The 20202-nt window shown below is 35.8% G+C and overlaps 2 protein-coding genes and 1 pseudogene across 3 annotated transcripts; all 3 read left to right on the top strand.

Moving 5' to 3' along the window:
• Positions 1-521: 521 nt before the first annotated feature.
• On the top strand, positions 522-19246 carry LOC116131916 (desiccation-related protein At2g46140-like). Its single transcript, XM_031417570.1, has 3 exons — positions 522-621; positions 1652-2598; positions 18911-19246. The coding sequence occupies exons 2-3, from the start codon at positions 1654-1656 to the stop codon at positions 18914-18916; spliced, it is 951 nt and encodes a 316-aa protein (XP_031273430.1). The 5' UTR covers positions 522-621; positions 1652-1653; the 3' UTR covers positions 18917-19246.
• Positions 8278-10977, top strand: LOC116131915 (RAP domain-containing protein, chloroplastic-like). Of its 2 annotated transcripts, none has more exons than XM_031417568.1 (4): positions 8278-8434; positions 8579-10415; positions 10518-10600; positions 10745-10977. In XM_031417568.1, exons 2-4 carry the CDS (start codon positions 8603-8605, stop codon positions 10835-10837), a joined length of 1989 nt encoding a protein of 662 aa, XP_031273428.1. In that variant the 5' UTR covers positions 8278-8434; positions 8579-8602; the 3' UTR covers positions 10838-10977. The 2 variants fall into 2 exon arrangements, with proteins under 2 accessions (XP_031273428.1, XP_031273429.1); XM_031417569.1 differs by having other exon boundaries at positions 8719-10415; positions 10745-10976.
• Positions 16971-17920, top strand: LOC116131968 (annotated as a pseudogene).
• Positions 19247-20202: the final 956 nt, after the last annotated feature.

The raw sequence follows: 20202 nt of genomic DNA, 5'->3' as shown, positions 1-20202 counted from the left end.
TACCTCTCTTTACAGTGAAATGTACTAACAGAAATTTGTTATGGGTAATAAAATTATATTTTAAAATATTTTAGATGGGAAGGTGCCATTAGACCTTTATTTGAATAGAAAATGCCGTTTAGTCATAAATTGATTAAACACAATTCACAATCACAATGTTTGTCCTTTTAATTGAACCCAATAAGGATTTATTCAATTTCGTGTCTAAAATTTGAAACTGGCCTAACCAAATCCGACCCATTGTTGACTTCCATTTTCTATGCTAGACTTTTGCCGATTCGACCCAATTGGCACCTCTAGTTACGAATTCAGGTGATAAAATAATCATTAAATATAGAATAGTAGAAGTGGGCCAAATTACACTCTGTTTATCCTTTTTAACCTTATTCACACATAGGCCAGATCTTGATTGATTGATTGAAAAAAGTTCGTCCTTTTTGTCAGCAAATCATTACTTTAATTATTTCCTGATGAACCCACCAAAAATTAAATAATAAAAAATCAACCACTTTGTATTAAATATTATCTGCCAAGTGTTAGAGCCGCTTGGTGGCTCTTGTTTCTCGTTGTCCTGTCTTGAACTCGTCTCAGAACCTGATCGTTTACTTCACAATTTTTAAGGTAAATCAAATCCCTTTTCAACTTGATTCTGTTTATCGAATCTGTTTCTTCTTTTTGTAGATCTGATGTGTTTGTATATATATCTATGAGTATGTGAATGAGCCTTCATGGTGATACTGTTCGTTTTTTGTTTGATCTGATTGTTGCTTTTTGCATTGGTTTTCGTGGAATGTGTAGATCATTGGAAGTTTTGGGTGGTTTTCTTTTTTTTTTTTTTTTTTTTTTTTGAATTGTGATCACTTTTACATCTTTATGTGATGTGAATGTGATCAGAATTTCATTTAAAGTATATGAATGAGCCTGCTTAGTGATACCGTTATTGTTGGTTTGATCTGGTTTGATTGATACTTTTTGCATTGATTTTTCATGGAATGTATGGATCGTTGACAAATTTGACTGTTTTAGCAATTTTACTGGTCTTGTTTATGTTAAAATGTGATCAAGTTTGCGTCTTCTGTAATATGAATATGATCATACTTTGATTTTAAAATATATGAATGAACGTACATGGTGACGCTGTTTGTTGTTGGCTTGATTTGATCAGTACTTTTTGTATTGATTTTGAACTAAGATGTGTGCATTTGTGACTCTTTTAAGCAAATGGGATTGGTTTTGTTTTTGTTAACTTGTGATCTGCATCTTTTTATGATATGATTATGAATCATGATCCATTATCAACGACCACCCTAGTGATATTTTTTTTTATATATTTAATCTTTGATTGATTTCATAAGTCCTAAATCAGTGTTCTTTGATTGCTTTAGGGGCTGATGTTGAATTTAAGCTTTCGTATTTTGTATAACATTGCTATTTATACTTTTTCAATCATAAAGTCACTGATCTCTAAGATCTTGATTATTGAATTGTTAAATTTGGCATAATTTTAGCTTCTTCTGTTTAGGGGCTTTCATTGGCCGGTTTTTGTTTTGAGAGTACATGGAATTGATTGCTCTCTGTTTTAAGTATGTTTTGTGTCTTGTGTTCCATGGTTATTGTACAATCTAACTTTTTAATGCTTGGTATATGAAAGGTATGGCATCATCGGATAAGCCTGAAATAGTTGAAAGGGGGCAGAAGAAGGATGACAAAGAAGAAGGAGAGGGCGGATTTATTGATAAGGTGAAGGATTTTATCCATGATATTGGTGAGAAGATTGAGGAAACAATTGGATTTGGGAAGCCAACTGCTGATATTAGTGGGATTCACATTCCGAAGTTTAATCTTGAGCAGGCAGATATTGTTGTTGATGTGCTCATTAAAAACCCAAATCCGGTACCAATCCCTCTGATCGACATAAACTACTTGATTGAAAGTGATGGAAGGAAACTAGTTTCTGGATTAATCCCGGATTCTGGAACTATTCACGCACGTGGAGAGGAGACCATCAAAATCCCAGTTAGTTTGATATTTGATGACATAAAAAGCACATATAGTGAAATTCAGCCTGGTAGCATTATTCCATACAAGATCAAGGTAGACCTGATTGTAGATGTGCCTGTCTTTGGAAGGATAACTATTCCCCTTGAGAAAACTGGGGAGATCCCCATACCTTACAAGCCCGATATTGATGTTGAAAAAATAAATTTTGATAGATTCTCATTTGAAGAAACTGTTGCAATTCTTCATTTGAAGTTGGAAAATAAGAATGAGTTTGACTTGGGCCTCAATTCACTAGATTATGAGGTTTGGCTTGGGGATCAGAGCATTGGGGGTGCTGAGCTTGCAAAATCGACCAAAATTGATAAGAATGCAATCAGTTATCTTGAGCTTCCAGTTACCTTCAGGCCCAAGGACCTTGGCTCTGCACTTTGGGACATGATTAGAGGAAAAGGTACTGGTTACAGCATGAAAGGACATATTGATGTAGACACACCTTTTGGGGCTATGAAGTTACCCATCAGCAAGGAGGGTGGTACGACACGCCTCAAGAAGAACAAAGAAGATGGTGGTGGTGGTGATGATGATGATGAGGAGGAGGTACATTAAATCACTTTCTTTCTTATTTAACTTCGTCATTTCATCATTGGCTGATTACGGTTATGTAGTTCTAAATTGCATGTTATAATTATAATTTTTATGTGGTAGATAATTAATTAGAAAACTAAATCATGCAAATACCCATTCACTTTGATTCTAAGGCTATATAATTATGAATCTTATTGTGTATATTTTTCTTTATTTGTATCCTTTGCTTGGTGGTTCTCAATAAATCTTTTCTCCCAAGACAACTCTTACTTCTCTTTGATTGTCATATCATCAATGAGTCGAGTTGAAACTATGTGATGATACCATGCCTACTATATTTTTAAGCAATTTTTCAATTTTCTTATAGTCAAATCGTTATTAGTTGTATGAAAAAATTACTAAGGTGAGAGATTTTTTGAGAATTTTACAATTACTTTCTATCTGGGATGAAGATTCATTACACACCATGCGTAAAGGAAACATGACTAACTGTATTAAATAATAGTGTCTACAGATAACTTCGTTTTTCTTTCTTTTCTTTCCCTGTAGTGGGAGAACTTCAGGGGAGTTTTGAGCAGCTAGAGTACCTAAGAGAAATTCTCAAAGATCATCTTGGTGAAGGCAGCAGCAGCAATGCATAAACAGCAAGAGTTCTTAATGTCAATGAAGTTAAGTTGTCAAGTTTTGTAGATACTTGGAAGTAAAGGAATTTACTACTTTGAATAGAGTTATATGTATCATCCATTCTCAAAACACTCTCCTGAATCTTCTTTTCCTACCGCCTATGGCAGTGTCTTCATTTCTTATAGGGGTGACTGGTCAGTGCATCAGTTTAGGACGATGTCATATCCTTCTAGGAAATCTACCTTACTGGTTCGATAACGCTATTGATCAATTTCAACATTAGATGGAAGAGATGATATGTTATCGGGGTTAGGCATGGCAATGGGGTAGGGATCTCATTCACTGTACCCATCCTTGCCCTCAAAATCACTCCTCACCCTCGCCCCCTCCCTGTTACCGGGATAACAGGAATTCCCCTTCCTTGGCCGAAAGGGGAATGTTGGAGGCTTGTCCTCGCCCTGTTAATTTTATATACATAAATTAATTTGAACATCACCAACACAATAGTTAATTTCGTCCACGCGATAAACACTTGATCATTTAAACATAATTAATTATACAAATATGGGAAGATTTGTTTTTGTTCAATTGTTTAGGATGAGGGAAATTGGGAAAATATGGGTTTATATAGGTAGGATAATTGTGTAATTAGGTAAAATATAAGGGATTAGTGAAAAGTATATACTATATATATTTTTAATTTTTAATTTTATATATATATACAGGGCGGGGTGGGGTGGGGCAGGGAAGACATCACCCCCCTACCCTATCCCCGAGGACGGATTAAACACCCCCCACCCCCGCCCCTTCCCCAAAAAAACGGGGCTTCCCCACCCCATATGGGCAGGGCGGGACGGTCCCCAAATCCGGGGAACTTGCATGCCTAGTTGGGTTTGTGAGACATATCTACCTGACCTCGGAGACCAATAACAACTTGGGAGGTTAATAGGATTTACCAAAGTAGAGGGAGTGTCAAAATTTATAGCAAAGATTAGGGAGGTTACGATAATTTGCCAACAAATTAAAGAGGATCTATTAAGTCGAGATCTAGTACATGCGAGGGAAGACTTGTGATTTTAAGAAAAGGCCGAACGACTTATACCTACCCAAGGTTTGGCGAAACGATCATTGGTATCCAAAAAGTTTTAAATGACAAACAGTACCTTCCGTTAGTGAAAAGACTAAAATGCCCTTAGAGAAATATTAGTCTTTTTTTAATTACTTTTAGACCCTTTAAGTTTATTAATTCCATCAAATACCCCCAGAAAAAAGTTTAAAATTAACAAAAATCCCCACACCCACCCATGCTTGCCAGATTTCGGCTACCACCGAATCTATCACACAATCTATGCCACCACTGAAAATAGCCAGTAATTCACGATCTGGCCTTTTCCGACCAGATCTGACGTGAAAATGCCAGATATGGCTGAAAAGTGACGGCCAAAAAAATGGTCGTCGTGACTATCAACGGCGCCCAAATCTTGGCCATTGTTGACAGACAACGGCCACATCTTTGGTCGTCAGCGACAACCAAAGATGGAGTGTTGCGGCTGTCAACTCTAGATCTGGCATTTTTCGGTCATATCCGTGTGGATCTGGCTGAAAAATGACAGATCAGTGAATTACCGACCATTTTCGGTGGTGGCATAGACCGTGTGACAGATTTCAGCTACCACTGTAGGAATCTGACAAGTATGGGTGGATGGGGTTTTTGTTAATTTTTAAATATTTGATAGAATTAATACTTAAGGGGTCTAAAATAATTAAAAATAAACTAATATTTCTTAAAAGGCATTCTAGTCTTTTCACTAACGAAAGTATTTATTTGTTATTTTAAAATTTTTAGGTACCAATCATCGTTTCACACAACCTTGGGTAGGATTAGTCGTTTCCCCTTTAAGAAAATTAATTGTTGCCGTATCCTAAAATGCGTCATACCGTGTCATATAAAGGTTATCCTCATCGCTTAATTTTCTAAAAATTGTTAGTAAATGACTTTTCCCATCCAATTAATGGCCTACCACATTTTCCATCCAAATCGTTTTAAAGTACAATTTTACTAGCCAAAAGTTATATTTAATTAATAATTTTTGTAACTACAACGATCTATTGTGAAGATAAAAAAAACCTTTTATTATTTAACTTAATTTTATGTCATTGTCAATGTCAATTATTAATTTTAATATGAATTACTAATAACCTTCGTATAACATAAATGGGCAATTTATTTTTCTTCTTTTGTTAAGAAAAAAACCCCAAATTGTTTTTCTTTTTAATTTTCTTCCATCTATTCTCCTCTTCTCTTTTCTTCTAACTTTCTTCTCCCTTTCATTTACTTTCTTTCTCTTTTTCTTATATCAGTTCTTCTCATTTTTTTTTTTTAAATTTTATTAAACATTTTCTTCCTAGTTTACTTACTCAAGAATAACATTTTCAGTAACATTTCTTTTGTCACCAAAGAAAGCCTCCCTAAAAACAATTCTCATCAAATTCCCTTCAAAACAAAAGTCTTCAATTTTCTCACCATCCAAACAAATCATAGGGAAAAGTTAGCGGGTGCGGATTTTCAACGAATAGGTGGTGTGCAGCTGCGTTGGGGAGTGAAGGGCGGTTACTGGCAGGTTTAATCCAGCAAGAACAAACACAAGACACTCCAAATAAACACCAACAACACCCAAACTTCAATACAAACTCTAGACTACTCCTCACATCAAAAAACAAGCCATAGCAAGAAACTCTGGAATACAAAACAACAATCACAGCGCTGCAGTTGGTAATCGGCGAGCAAGGTGGTCGATGTGTGGGTGGTTTTGAAGAGCAAGTGACGGTGTGGTGTAACGGTGAGAAGTGAAGTGGGTGGTTTGGTGCTGCTATGCGGGAGATGCGGGAAGGGAAGGTGGTGGGAGTGGAGCGAGAAATTGGAGGTGGGCGAAGCAGTGGAAGGGAGGTAGGGAGGCGTAGTGAAGAGAGGAAAGTGAGAGAGGACTGGCCGTTTTGGCTTTGCTCGGATCTGAGAAAGAAAACATTAAGGTTACGTGTGGTTAAAAAATGTTACACTACTGGAAAGTTACGTTAGCTCAAGATTCTTGAAAATTAAAAATTATGTTTAGGTGTTTAGAATAATTGATTGATATATTATTTATTATTTTGATTTAAAAAAATAAATTGGTAAATGTATTATTTAAATTATAATTACATCTTTCTAAAATATAATATAATAATATTTTTATTATTAATTTTAAATATTTTTTTAACCCCTAATATTTCAGATTTAGCTAAAACACGTCGTATATATAACTTTGATTTATAATAAATCACTCCCACCACTCCAAGCCACTACCTCTGCCAGCGCCATCCGTTGTCGAAGTAGTTGGAAGTCGTTTGGAGTCGTTGCTAGTACCGAGAGACACCGAGAGACTCTAATATAGTCATTTTTGGTCATATTGATGGCCGAAAATTCCATATTGGAGTAGATAGTCGGAAATGGCTAAATCTATTCTAACCATTTTCGGTCAATCGATGGATCTGGCCATTAACAACTAGATCCATGGCCTTTAACGATCATATCTGGTAGATATGGCTATTAACATTCATGGATTTGGCTGTTAACAACTAGATCTATTTCAGCCAAAATAATGTGGCCGTTAACGGTCATATCTCATCCAGAATATGGTCGATAAAAGCAAAAGATCTAGTTGAAAATGGCTAGAATAGATTGACATTTTTGGCCAGATCTACTCCGATATGGTCATTTTCGACCATCAATATGATCAAAAGCGGTCATATCGAACCTCTCGATGACGATGGGCTACTCACGGTGATTTTCAGCTTCTTTGGGCGACTTCCAAAGACGATCGGCGTTGTTTGGCGTGCGGCAAGCAGTAGCAGATGAGTAGGGTGGTGGCTTGGGTATGCTGCAATTTGTTTTAATTCAAGGGTAATTTTGTCTAAAAGGTTAATTATTAGGGTGAAATAGTAAAAGCCAAATTCATGTAAATTAATTTAAAATTAGAGTATTATTGTCCTAAAATTTTATTATAGGAATATAATTGTAACAAAAATAAATTACCTCAGTAACTTACTATATCTAAGAAAATGGATGTTATCAGATTACCACCATATTACCATAATAACTAGTATTAGTATTAAAAGGTTATCGGAATTATATTATTCGACAATCAATTAGTAATCAATGATATAAAATAACATAACCTCAATAATCCTATATAATTAGCACCTAAACACCCCTAAGAAAACTTAGGAAAAGAATAAGGACGACGAAAGTAAAAAAAAAAAAAAAATAGGAAAGAAAGAGAAGAGAATGGAGAAGAAGGATGAGAAAAAACACGTGGCAATGATTCACCTTACAATTACCTACACTTGAATTTAAAGTTTTGATTTTTTTTATGCAAAATATTAAGTAACCATTTTGCCCTTCCTTTTAACAAATTTTTATCATCTTACCTCTCTTTACAATGAAATTTACTAACAAAATTTGTTTGGGTATAAAATTATATTTGAAATATTTTGGATAAAAAGTATGATTAGACCTTTTTGGGCGGGAATCACAATCACAATGTTTGTCCTTTTAATTGAACCTAATAAGGATTTATTCAATTTTCGTGTCTAAAATTTGAAAATGACCTAACCAAATCCGACCCTTATTGACTTCGCTAACCCATTTATATGCTAGACTTTTGCTGATTCGACCCAATAGACACCTCTACTGTGACGAATTCAGGTGTAAATTATCATTAATTAGAATAAAAGAAGTGAGTCACATTAACATAAGCCAATTACACTCTGTTTAACCTTATTCACACATAGGACAGATCTTGATTGATTGGAAAATGTTCCCCCTTTTGTCAGCAAATCATTATTAATTATTTCCTGATGAACCCACCAAAATTAAATAATTAAAAACAACCACTTTGTATTAAATGTTATCTGCCAAGTGTTAAGCCTCTTGGTGGCTCTTGTATCTCGTTGTCCTGTCTTAAACTCGTCTCAGAACCTGATCGTTTACTTCACAATCCCTCCATCAAACGACAGCGTTAGTCACAAAACATACTTGGTCACTTCGTCTCTCCAATGTTAACTCTCTTATCCAGTTCGGTTAAGCTTTGCTTCCTTGCAAGCAAAAACCCCATCTTAAACCTCTGAACTCCACTCACTTCCTTATAAAGTTCATTTCTTTGTGAGAATCAGTGGATTTTCCACATGGGTATGCTCTCCTTTTCTCATTAAACTCTCTCAATTCTCTTCTTTATCCACTTTTAATATCTGTACGTAGCTGAAGATATAAAGTTCTGAGTTCTGTTTTAACTGTTAGTTACTGTTTCAGTTCATTGTTTTGTTCTTTATTTAGTAGGTAAAATAGAAATTTACAATAATGGAGGGATTGCTAAACGCATTCACTCACCAAAGTTGCGTGAAACCCTTTGTTTTTAATCCAAGAATAGTTCATAATTTTCCTATGATTAAACTGAGAAATGGGGTTTTTACCAGAAAACTCGAGGCTGGTTTTTGGAGAATGAAGTGTTTGAATTTGAAGAGAGATGGTAGTGTTAGGGGGACGAGAGTTAAGGGTGATGTTGAGAAGGAAGAGGGTGGAAGTGAAGAGAGCATGGATTGGGAAATGGAGTTTCTTGGGGAGCTTGATCCGTTCGGTTATCAAGCTCCGAAGAAGAGAAAGAAGCAAGAGAAGGATAAGATGATAGATGATGGTGAAGGGATGGATTGGTGTGTTAGGGCAAGGAAAGTTGCGCTTAAGTCTATTGAGGCGAGGGGGTTGAGTAGTTCGATGGAAGATTTGGTTAGTACAAAGAAGAGTAAGAAAAAGAATAAGAAAAAGTTAGAGAAGTTTGGTAAGAAAAAGAAGGTGATTGAAGAAAATTTGGATTTTGATTCGGAGGATGATATGGAAATAGATGATATTATGATGAATAGTGGTGATGGTGATGATAGTGCTAGTAACCTTAGAAGGACGGTGAGTATGATGGCAGGTGGGATGTTTGAAGAAAAGAAGGAGAAGACAATGGAGGAGTTTGTTCAGAGGCTTTCGCAATTCTCGGGGCCATCTGATCGTAGGAAGGAAATTAACTTGAACAAAGCTATTGTAGAAGCACAGACTGCAGAAGAGGTGTTGGAGGTTACTGCTGAGATGATTGTAGCAGTTGGGAAAGGTTTGACCCCTTCACCTTTGTCACCTTTGAACATTGCAACTGCTCTACATCGAATTGCCAAGAACATGGAGAAAGTCTCAATGTTGAGAACTCGTAGGTTGACATTTTCTAGACAAAGGGAGATGTCAATGCTGGTGGCTATTGCAATGACAGCCTTACCGGAATGTTCAGCACAAGGTATATCGAACATTGCATGGGCATTGTCGAAGATTGGCGGTGAGCTGCTTTATTTGTCGGAGATGGATAGAGTTGCCGAGGTAGCCTTGACCAAGGTTGGGGAGTTCAATTCACAGAATGTTGCTAATGTTGCCGGTGCTTTTGCTTCGATGCAGCACTCTGCTCCTGATCTCTTTTCAGAATTAGCGAAAAGAGCATCAGACATAATTCACACTTTTCAAGAAAAGGAGATTGCTCAGGTGTTGTGGGCTTTTGCTTCATTATATGAGCCAGCTGAACCTTTACTTGAATCTCTAGATAATGTTTTCAGTGATGAAAACCAATTCAAATGCTGTTTAAATAAAGAATTATCTAAACGTAGTGGAGATCTCAACTGCGAAGGAGTTTTAGTCTCTCCGGTGCTCAGCTTTAACAGGGATCAACTTGGGAATATAGCTTGGTCATATGCTGTTCTGGGACAAATGGACCGGATTTTCTTCTCCCATGTATGGAAAACTATGAGCTGTTTCGAGCAGCAAAGGATTTCGGAGCAGTATAGGGAGGATATCATGTTTGCAACCCAGGTTCATCTTGTGAACCAGTGCTTAAAACTTGAGTATCCACACCTTCAGCTAGTTCTCAATAGTGATCTTGAGGAAAAAATCGCTCGTGCCGGGAGAACTAAGAGGTTTAATCAAAAAGTGACTTCATCATTCCAGAAGGAAGTTGCTCGTCTTCTTGTTAGCACTGGCCTTGATTGGGTTAGAGAATATGTTGTGGATGGATATACTGTTGATGCCGTTTTAGTCGATAAGAAGGTTGCTTTTGAGATTGATGGACCAACTCATTTCTCGAGGAACACAGGTATGTGTCTTTGTAACAATCCAGCATCCATGTTTTTTCTGATATTTGATCCAGTCAACAGATCACCTCCACTTCCTTTGATCTTCTTATTTCTCTTTGCAGGGGTACCTTTAGGACATACCATGCTGAAACGCCGGTACATTGCTGCTGCTGGTTGGAAGGTGGTGTCATTGTCTCATCAAGAGGTGAGCTTATTATGCGGAACATGAATGTCAAACTTTTTACATGGTTCGATGGAAAGCATGGATTGAAACTAATTGAGACTCTCTGTCTGTTTGATATAACGAATCATCTAATACTTCGTTTTTCTTTCTTTTCTTTCCCTGTAGTGGGAAGAACTTCAGGGGAGTTTTGAGCAGCTAGAGTACCTAAGAGAAATTCTCAAAGATCATCTTGGTGAAGGCAGCAGCAGCAATGCATAAACAGCAAGAGTTCTTACAATGTCAATGAAGTTAAGTTGTCAAGTTTTGTAGATACTTGGAAGTAAAGGAATATTACTACTTTGAATAGATTATATGTATCATCCATTCTCAAAACACTCTCCTGAATCTTCTTTTCCTACCTGCCTATGGCAGTGTCTTCATTTCTTATAGGGGTGACTGGTCAGTGCATCAGTTTAGGACGATGTCATATCCTTCTAGGAAATCTACCTTACTGGTTCGATAACGCTATTGGATCAATTTCAACCATTAGATGGAAGAGATGATATGTTATCGGGGTTAGGCATGGCAATGGGGTAGGGATCTCATTCACTGTACCCATCCTTGCCCTCAAAATCACTCCTCACCCTCGCCCCCATCCCTGTTACCGGGATAACAGGAATTCCCCTTCCTTGGCCGAAAGGGGAATGTTGGAGGCTTGTCCTCGCCCTGTTAATTTTATATAAACATAAATTAATTTGAACATCACCAAACACAATAGTTAATTTTCGTCCACGCGATAAACACTTGATCATTTAAACATAATTAATTATACATAAATATGGGTAAGATTTTGTTTTTGTTCAATTGTTTAGGATGAGGGAAATTGGGAAAATATGGGTTTATATAGGTAGGATAATTGTGTAATTAGGTAAAATATAAGGGTATTAGTGAAAAGTATATACATATATATAATTTTTAATTTTTAATTTTATATATTATATACAGGGCGGGGTGGGGTGGGGCAGGGAAAGACATCACCCATCCCTACCCTATCCCCGAGGACGGGGATTAAAACACCCCCCACCCCCGCCCCTATCCCCAAAAAAACTGGGGCTTCCCCACCCCATATGGGGCAGGGCGGGACGGGTCCCCAAAATCCCGGGGAACATTGCATGCCTAGTTGGGGTTGTGAGACATATCTACCTGACCTCGGAGACCAATAACAACTTGGGAGGTTAATAGGATTTACCAAAGTAGAGGGAGTGTCAAAATTTATAGCAAAGATTAGGGAGGTTACGATAATTTGCCAACTAAATTAAAGAGGATCTATTAAGTCGAGATCTAGTACATGCGAGGGAAGACTTGTGATTTTAAGAAAAGGCCGAACGACTTATACCTACCCAAGGTTTGGCGAAACGATCATTGGTATCCAAAAAGTTTTAAAATGACAAACAGGTACCTTCCGTTAGTGAAAAGACTAAAATGCCCTTAGAGAAATATTAGTCTATTTTTTTAATTACTTTTAGACCCTTTAAGTTTATTAATTCCATCAAATACCCCCAGAAAAAAGTTTAAAAATTAACAAAAATACCCACACCCACCCATGCTTGCCAGATTTCGGCTACCACCGAATCTATCACAACAATCTATGCCACCACTGAAAATAGCCAGTAATTCACCGATCTGGCCTTTTCCGACCAGATCTGACGTGAAAATGCCAGATATGGCTGAAAAGTGACGGCCAAAAAAATGGTCGTCGTTGACTATCAACGGCGCCCAAATCTTGGCCATTGTTGACAGACAACGACGGCCACATCTTTGGTCGTCAGCGACAACCAAAGATGGAGTGTTGCGGCTGTCAACTGCTAGATCTGGCATTTTTCGGTCATATCCGTGGTGGATCTGGCTGAAAAATGACAGATCAGTGAATTACCGACCATTTTCGGTGGTGGCATAGACCGTTGTGACAGATTTCAGCTACCACTGTAGGAATCTGACAAGTATGGGTGGATGGGGGTGTTTTTGTTAATTTTTAAATATTTGATAGAATTAATAAACTTAAGGGGTCTAAAAGTAATTAAAAAATAAACTAATATTTCTTAAAAGGCATTCTAGTCTTTTCACTAACGAAAGGTATTTATTTGTTATTTTAAAATTTTTTAGGTACCAATCATCGTTTCACCAAACCTTGGGTAGGTATTAGTCGTTTCCCCCTTAAGAAAATTAATTGTTGCCGTATCCTAAAATGCGTCATACCGTGTCATATAAAGTAAGGTTATTCCTCATCGCTTAATTTTCTAAAAATTGTTAGTAAATGACTTTTCCCATCCAATTAATGGCCTACCACATTTTCCATCCAAATCGTTTTAAAGTACAATTTTACTAGCCAAAAGTTATATTTAATTAATAATTTTTGTTAACTACAACGAATCTATTGTGAAGATAAAAAAAACCTTTTATTATTTAACTTAAATTTTATGTCATTGTCAATGTCAATTATTAATTTTAAATATGAAATTACTAATATACCTTCGTATAACATAAATTGGCAATTTATTTTTCCCTTCTTTTGTTAAGAAAAAAACCCCAAATTGTTTTTTCTTTTTAATTTTCTTCCATCTATTCTCCTCTTCTCTTTCTTCTAACTTTCTTCTCCCTTTCATTTACATTTTCTTTCTCTTTTTCTTATATCAGTTCTTCTCATTTTTTTTTTTTTAAATTTTATTAAACATTTTCTTCCTAGTTTACTTACTCAAGAATAACATTTTCAGTAACATTTCTTTTGTCACCAAAGAAAGCCTCCCTAAAAACAATTCTCATCAAAATTCCCTTCTAAAACAAAAGTCTTCAATTTTCTCACCATCCAAACAAATCAATAGGGAAAAGTTAGCCGGGTGCGGATTTTCAACGAATAGGTGGTGTGCAGCCTGCGTTGGGGAGTGAAGGGCGGTTACTGGCAGGTTTAATCCAGCAAGAACAAACACAAGAACACTCCAAATAAACAACCAAACAACACCCAAACTTCAATACAAACTCTAGACTACTCCATCAACATCAAAAAACAAGCCATAGCAAGAAACTCTGGAAATACAAAACAACAATCACAGCGCTGCAGTTGGTAATCGGCGAGCAAGGGTGGTCGATGTGTGGGTGGGTTTTGAAGAGCAAGTGACGGGTGTGGTGTAACGGTGAGAAGTGAAGTGGGTGGGTTGGTGCTGCTATGCGGGAGATGCGGGAAGGGAAGGTGGTGGGGAAGTGGAGCGAGGAAATTGGAGGTGGGCGAAGCAGTGGAAGGGAGGTAGTGGGAGGCGTAGTGAAGAGAGGAGAAGTGAGAGAGGACTGGCCGTTTTGGCTTTGGCTCGGATCTGAGAAAGAAAACATTAAGGTTACGTGTGGTTAAAAAATGTTACACTACTGGAAAGTTACGTTAGCTCAAGATTCTTGAAAATTAAAAAATAAATATGTTTAGGTGGTTAGAATAAATTGATTGATATATTATATTATTATATTTGATTTAAAAAAATAAATTGGTAAATGTATTATTTAAATTAATAAATTACATTCTTTCTAAATATTAATATAATAATATTTTTATTATTAATTTTTAAATATTTTTTTAACCCCTAATATTTCAGATTTAGCTAAAACACGTCGTATATATAAAACTTTGATTTATAATAAAATCACTCCCACCACTCCAAGCCACTACCTGCCAGCGCCATCCGTTGTCGAAAGTAGTTGGAAGTCGTTTGGAGTCGTTGCTAGTAGCCGAGAGACACCGAGAGACTCTAATATAGTCATTTTTGGTCATATTGATGGCCGAAAATTCCATATTGGAGTAGATATAGTCGGAAATGGCTAAATCTATTCTAACCATTTTCGGTCAGATCGATGGATCTGGCCATTAACAACTAGATCCATGGCCTTTAACGATCATATCTGGTAAGATATGGCTATTAACATTCATGGATTTGGCTGTTAACAACTAGATCTATTTCAGCCAAAATAGATGTGGCCGTTAACGGTCATATCTCATCCAGATATGGTCGATAAAAGCAAAAGATCTAGTTGAAAATGGCTAGAATAGATATGACAATTTTTGGCCAGATCTACTCCGATATGGTCATTTTCGACCATCAATATGATCAAAAGCGGTCATATCGAAGCCTCTCGATGACGATGGGCTACTCACGGTGATTTTCAGCTTCTTTGGGCGACTTCCAAAGACGATCGGCGGTGGTTTGGCGTGCGGCAAGCAGTAGCAGATGAGTAGGGGTGGTGGCTTGGGTATGCTGCAATTTGTTTTAAATTCAAGGGTAATTTTGTCTAAAAGGTTAATTAATTAGGGTGAAATAGTAAAAGCCAAATTCATGTAAATTAATTTAAAATTAAGAGTATTATTGTCCTAAAATTTTATTAATAAGGAATATAATTGTAACAAAAATAAAATTACCTCAGTAATCTTACTATATCTAAGAAAATGGATGTTATCAGATTACCACCAATATTACCAATAATAACTAGTATTAGTATTAAAAGGTTATCGGAATCTTATATTATTCGACAATCAAATATAGTAATCAAATGATATAAAATAACATAACCTCAATAATCCTATATAATTAGCAACTAAACACCCCCTAAGAAAACTTAGGAAAAAGAATAAGGACGACGAAAGTAAAAAAAAAAAAAAAAATAGGAAAGAAAGAGAAGAGAATGAGAGAAGAAGGATGAGAAAAAAACACGTGGCAATGATTCAGCCTTACAATTACCTACACTTGAATTTAAAAGTTTTGATTTTTTTTATGCAAAATATTAAGTAACCATTTTGCCCTTCCTTTTAACAAATTTTTTATCATCTTACCTCTCTTTACAATGAAATTTACTAACAAAAATTTGTTATGGGTAATAAAATTATATTTTGAAATATTTTGGATAAAAAAGTATGATTAGACCTTTATTTGGGCGGGAAATCACAATCACAATGTTTGTCCTTTTAATTGAACCTAATAAGGATTTATTCAATTTTCGTGTCTAAAATTTGAAAATGACCTAACCAAATCCGACCCATTATTGACTTCGTGCTAAACCCATTTTATATGCTAGACTTTTGCTGATTCGACCCAATAGACACCTCTACTGTGACGAATTCAGGTGTTAAATTAATCATTAAATATAGAATAAAAGAAGTGAGTCACATTAACATAAGCCAAATTACACTCTGTTTAACCTTATTCACACATAGGACAGATCTTGATTGATTGGAAAATGTTCCCCCTTTTTGTCAGCAAATCATTATTTTAATTATTTCCTGATGAACCCACCAAAAATTAAATAATTAAAAACAACCACTTTGTATTAAATGTTATCTGCCAAGTGTTAAAGCCTCTTGGTGGCTCTTGTATCTCGTTGTCCTGTCTTAAACTCGTCTCAGAACCTGATCGTTTACTTCACAATTTTTAAGGTAAATCAAACCCCTTTTCAACTTGATTCTGTTTATCGAATCTGTTTCTTCTTTTTGTAGATCTGATGTGTTTGTATATATATCTATGCGTATGTGAATGAGCCTTCATGGTGATACTGTTCGTTTTTTGTTTGATCTGATTGTTGCTTTTTGCATTGGTTTTCGTGGAATGTGTAGATCATTGGAAGTTTTGGGTGGTTTTCTTTTTTTTTTTTTTTTTTTTTTGAATTGTGATCACTTTTACATTTTATGTGATGAATGTGATCAGAATTTCATTTAAAGTATTAGAATGAGCCTGCTAGTGATACTATGTTGGTTGATCTGGTTTGATTGATACTTTTTGCATGATTTTTCATGGAATGTATGGATGTTGACAAATTTGACTGTTTTAGCAATTTTACTGGTCTTGTTATGTTAAAATGTGATCAAGTTTGCGTCTTCTGTAATATGAATATGATCATACTTTGATTTTAAAATATAGAATGAACGTACATGGTGACGCTGTTGTTGTTGGCTTGATTTGATCAGTACTTTTTGATTGATTTTGAACTAAGATGTGTGCATTTGTGACTCTTTTAAGCAAATGGGATTGGTTTTGTTTTTGTTAACTTGTGATCTGCATCTTTTTTGATATGATTATGAATCATGATCCATTATCAACGACCACCCTAGTGATATTTTTTTTTTATTATTTATCTTTGATTGATTTCATAAGTCCTAAATCAGTGTTCTTTGATTGCTTTAGGGGCTGATGTTGAATTTAAGCTTTCGTATTGTATAACATTGCATTTATACTTTTTCAATCATAAAGTCACTGATCTCTAGATCTGAATTGAATTGTTAAATTTGGCATAATTTAGCTCTTCTGTTTAGGGGCTTTCATGGCCGGTTTTGTTTGAGAGTACATGGAATTGATTGCTCTCTTTAAGTTGTTTTGTGTTGTGTTCCATGGTTATTGTACAATCTAACTTTTTAATGTTGGTCTATGAAAGGTTGGCATCATCGGATAAGCCTGAAAATGTGAAAGGGGGCAGAAGAAGGATGACAAAGAAGAGAGAGGGCGGATTTATTGATAAGGTGAAGGATTTACCATGATATTGGTGAGAAGATTGAGGAAACAATTGGATTTGGGAGCCAACTGCTGAGTTAGTGGGATCACATTCCGAAGTTTAATCTTGAGCAGGCAGATATTGTTGTTGATGTGCTCATTAAAAACCCAAACCGGTACCAATCCCTCTGATCGACATAAACTACTTGATTGAAAGTGATGGAAGGAAACTAGTTCTGGATTAATCCCGGATTCTGGAACTATTCACGCACGTGGAGAGGAGACATCAAATCCCAGTTAGTTTGATATTTGATGACATAAAAAGCACATATAGTGAAATTCAGCCTGGTAGCATTATTCCATACAAGATCAAGGTAGACCTGATTGTAGATGTGCCTGTCTTTGGAAGGATAACTATTCCCTTGAGAAAACTGGGGAGATCCCCATACCTTACAAGCCCGATATTGATGTTGAAAAAATAAATTTGATAGATTTCATTTGAAGAAACTGTTGCAATTCTTCATTTGAAGTTGGAAAATAAGAAGAGTTGACTTGGGCCTCAATTCACTAGATTATGAGGTTTGGTTGGGGTCAGAGCATTGGGGGTGCTGAGCTTGCAAAATCGACCAAATTGATAAGAATGCAATCAGTTATCTTGAGTTCCAGTTACCTTCAGGCCCAAGGACCTTGGCTCTGCACTTTGGGACATGATTAGAGGAAAAGGTACTGGTTACCGCATGAAAGGACATATTGATGTAGACACACCTTTGGGGCTATGAAGTTACCCATCAGCAAGGAGGGTGGTACGACACCGCCTCAAGAAGAACAAAGAAGATGGTGGTGGTGGTGATGAGATGATGAGGAGGAGGTACATTAAATCACTTTCTTTCTTATTTAACTTCGTCATTTCATCATTGGCTGTTACGGTTATGTAGTTCTAAATTGCATGTTATAATTATAATTTTTATGTGGTAGATAATAATAGAAAACTAAATCATGCAAATACCCATTCACTTTGATTCTAAGGCATATAATTATGAATCTTATGTGTATATTTTTCTTTATTTGTATCCTTTGCTTGGTGGTTCTCAATAAATCTTTTCTCCCAAGACAACTCTACTTCTCTTGATTGTCATATCATCAATGAGTGAGTTGAAACTATGTGAGATACCATGCCTACTATATTTTAAGCAATTTTTCAATTTTCTTATAGCAAATCGTTATTAGTTATGAAAAAATTACTAAGGTGAGAGATTTTTTGAGAATTTTACAATTACTTTCTATCTGGGATGAAGATTCATTACACACCAGTGTAAAGGAAACATGACTAACTGTATTAAATATAGTGTCTACAGAACAGGGATATCCAGATGCCTATACATAATCTGTGTGTTTGTTGTTATATCATGATACATATATGTATATGTGCAATATATGAACTACCATGCTGAAGGAACATGACTAACTGTGTAAATAATAGTGTCTACAGAACAGGAATATCCAGATCCGTATACATAATCTCTGTGTGTGTGTGTTGTTATCATCATGATACATATATGTATATGTGCAAATATATGAACTATGCTATAGATGTTTGGTTATAAGTTGATGGTGTGACATCCAATGAATCTCTTACGTGCAAGGCATAAACTCTGGCTGTAAGGAATGTGCTATTCACTTCAAAACTTAAAAAAGCAGAAATACAGTGAATGAAATTCTCGGGCTGTACATATACACGTTGCATCATATCTTTGAGTATCAGATTAGACTTAATCGTTGCAGTGTTCTTGATGATGCATTTTATTGAGTATTTAACCGAATATTTTATATTTCATTGCAGGATTAAATAAGGAATCAACAGGAGTGTGGTTCATATGATTATCTATTGTTTGATTACCAGAGGTTTGTTATAATAATAGATAAGTAGACACTTAAATTCAAAGTATCAACTTCGTACATACTTCATTGGTGAAGAAGTTGGTGTCGGTGTATGCATATGTATGCAGTTGTTATTGTGATCAGTGTTGCAATATGGCACTCGTTTTTTTATTGGCATAGCCACTTAACTGATAGATATTAAGAACCAGTTGTTTTTCACTCCTTAGTGTCATTGGATTTGTTTGTGCAATCACTTTGAACAGTATTATCGATATTAGACCAGTTGTTATGTTTATTAGATGAGTGTGCTTCATCTTCTCTTGATTCCTTTTACAATCTTAATACGAGTATAATAATTTATGGTGAAACTGTACATATTGTTAGTAGCGTGCTTTTGTGTGCAATTATTCATGGAAATGAATTACAAAAGCGCAGCAAGTTGAGGCTTGCGCCATGGCTATGAACTTCCTTGAGGAGATGAATTATTTTCTCATAGAAGAGTGGTAGATTCAACTGAGGGATATTGATTACCATTAATCTCCTCAAGAGCAAAATTCATCCTGAAAGCACTGTTTTAAACCCGGACTTGCCGATCGGACCAATTTGATCAGGAGCCAGCAGCTTCACTAGTCCAGTTCAGGTTTTAAGGGCGTTTTGTAATATTTCAAATTTATAGGGACTAACTAAAATTTGTTAGGGGTGTTTTACATATGTCAAATGTTTAGGGATTAACTAGTAATTTTGGGGGGGGTTTTTAAAGTAAATGAAAATTTGAAGGACTAATTTAAAAGTTTTAGGGGTATTTTTGTAATATACTAAAATTTAAAGGATTAATTATAATTTTTTAAAAATAACATTTTTGTTGATGTCACTAATCCAACTTGTTGAACTGGTCGACCTGTGACCCGATCACCTTATCGGATCTTACAACGAGTTGGATTTTAAAACAATGTTTGACTTCAAAGTCCCTATTGGACCCAAAAACTTAGAAGGCCCAAATAGATAGCCTAGATATAAATAAAACAGATTATAGAAGGGTGCGAGTTCTTGTAGGATGAGGAACATTACAAGCAATCTCTCTACTTAATAATGTTCTGGTTCCTGTCCAAGCTCTCATCATTTTCATGGACCAAAGCTAAGAAGTGTCTCTTCCATTGAATTCCATGGTAGACAAAATTAGAATCAACAATAAAACAAGAAGAAAGAAATGTACAGTGGTTTCCCAAGGAATTGCAGATGGAGCCAAGTTCCACC

The sequence above is a fragment of the Pistacia vera genome, unplaced genomic scaffold, assembly GCF_008641045.1.
Source record: "Pistacia vera cultivar Batoury unplaced genomic scaffold, PisVer_v2 Contig246, whole genome shotgun sequence".
Taxonomy (NCBI): Eukaryota; Viridiplantae; Streptophyta; class Magnoliopsida; order Sapindales; family Anacardiaceae; genus Pistacia; species Pistacia vera.
The sequence above is the reverse complement of the archived record's forward strand: the minus strand, read 5'-3'. Positions and strand labels throughout refer to the sequence as shown.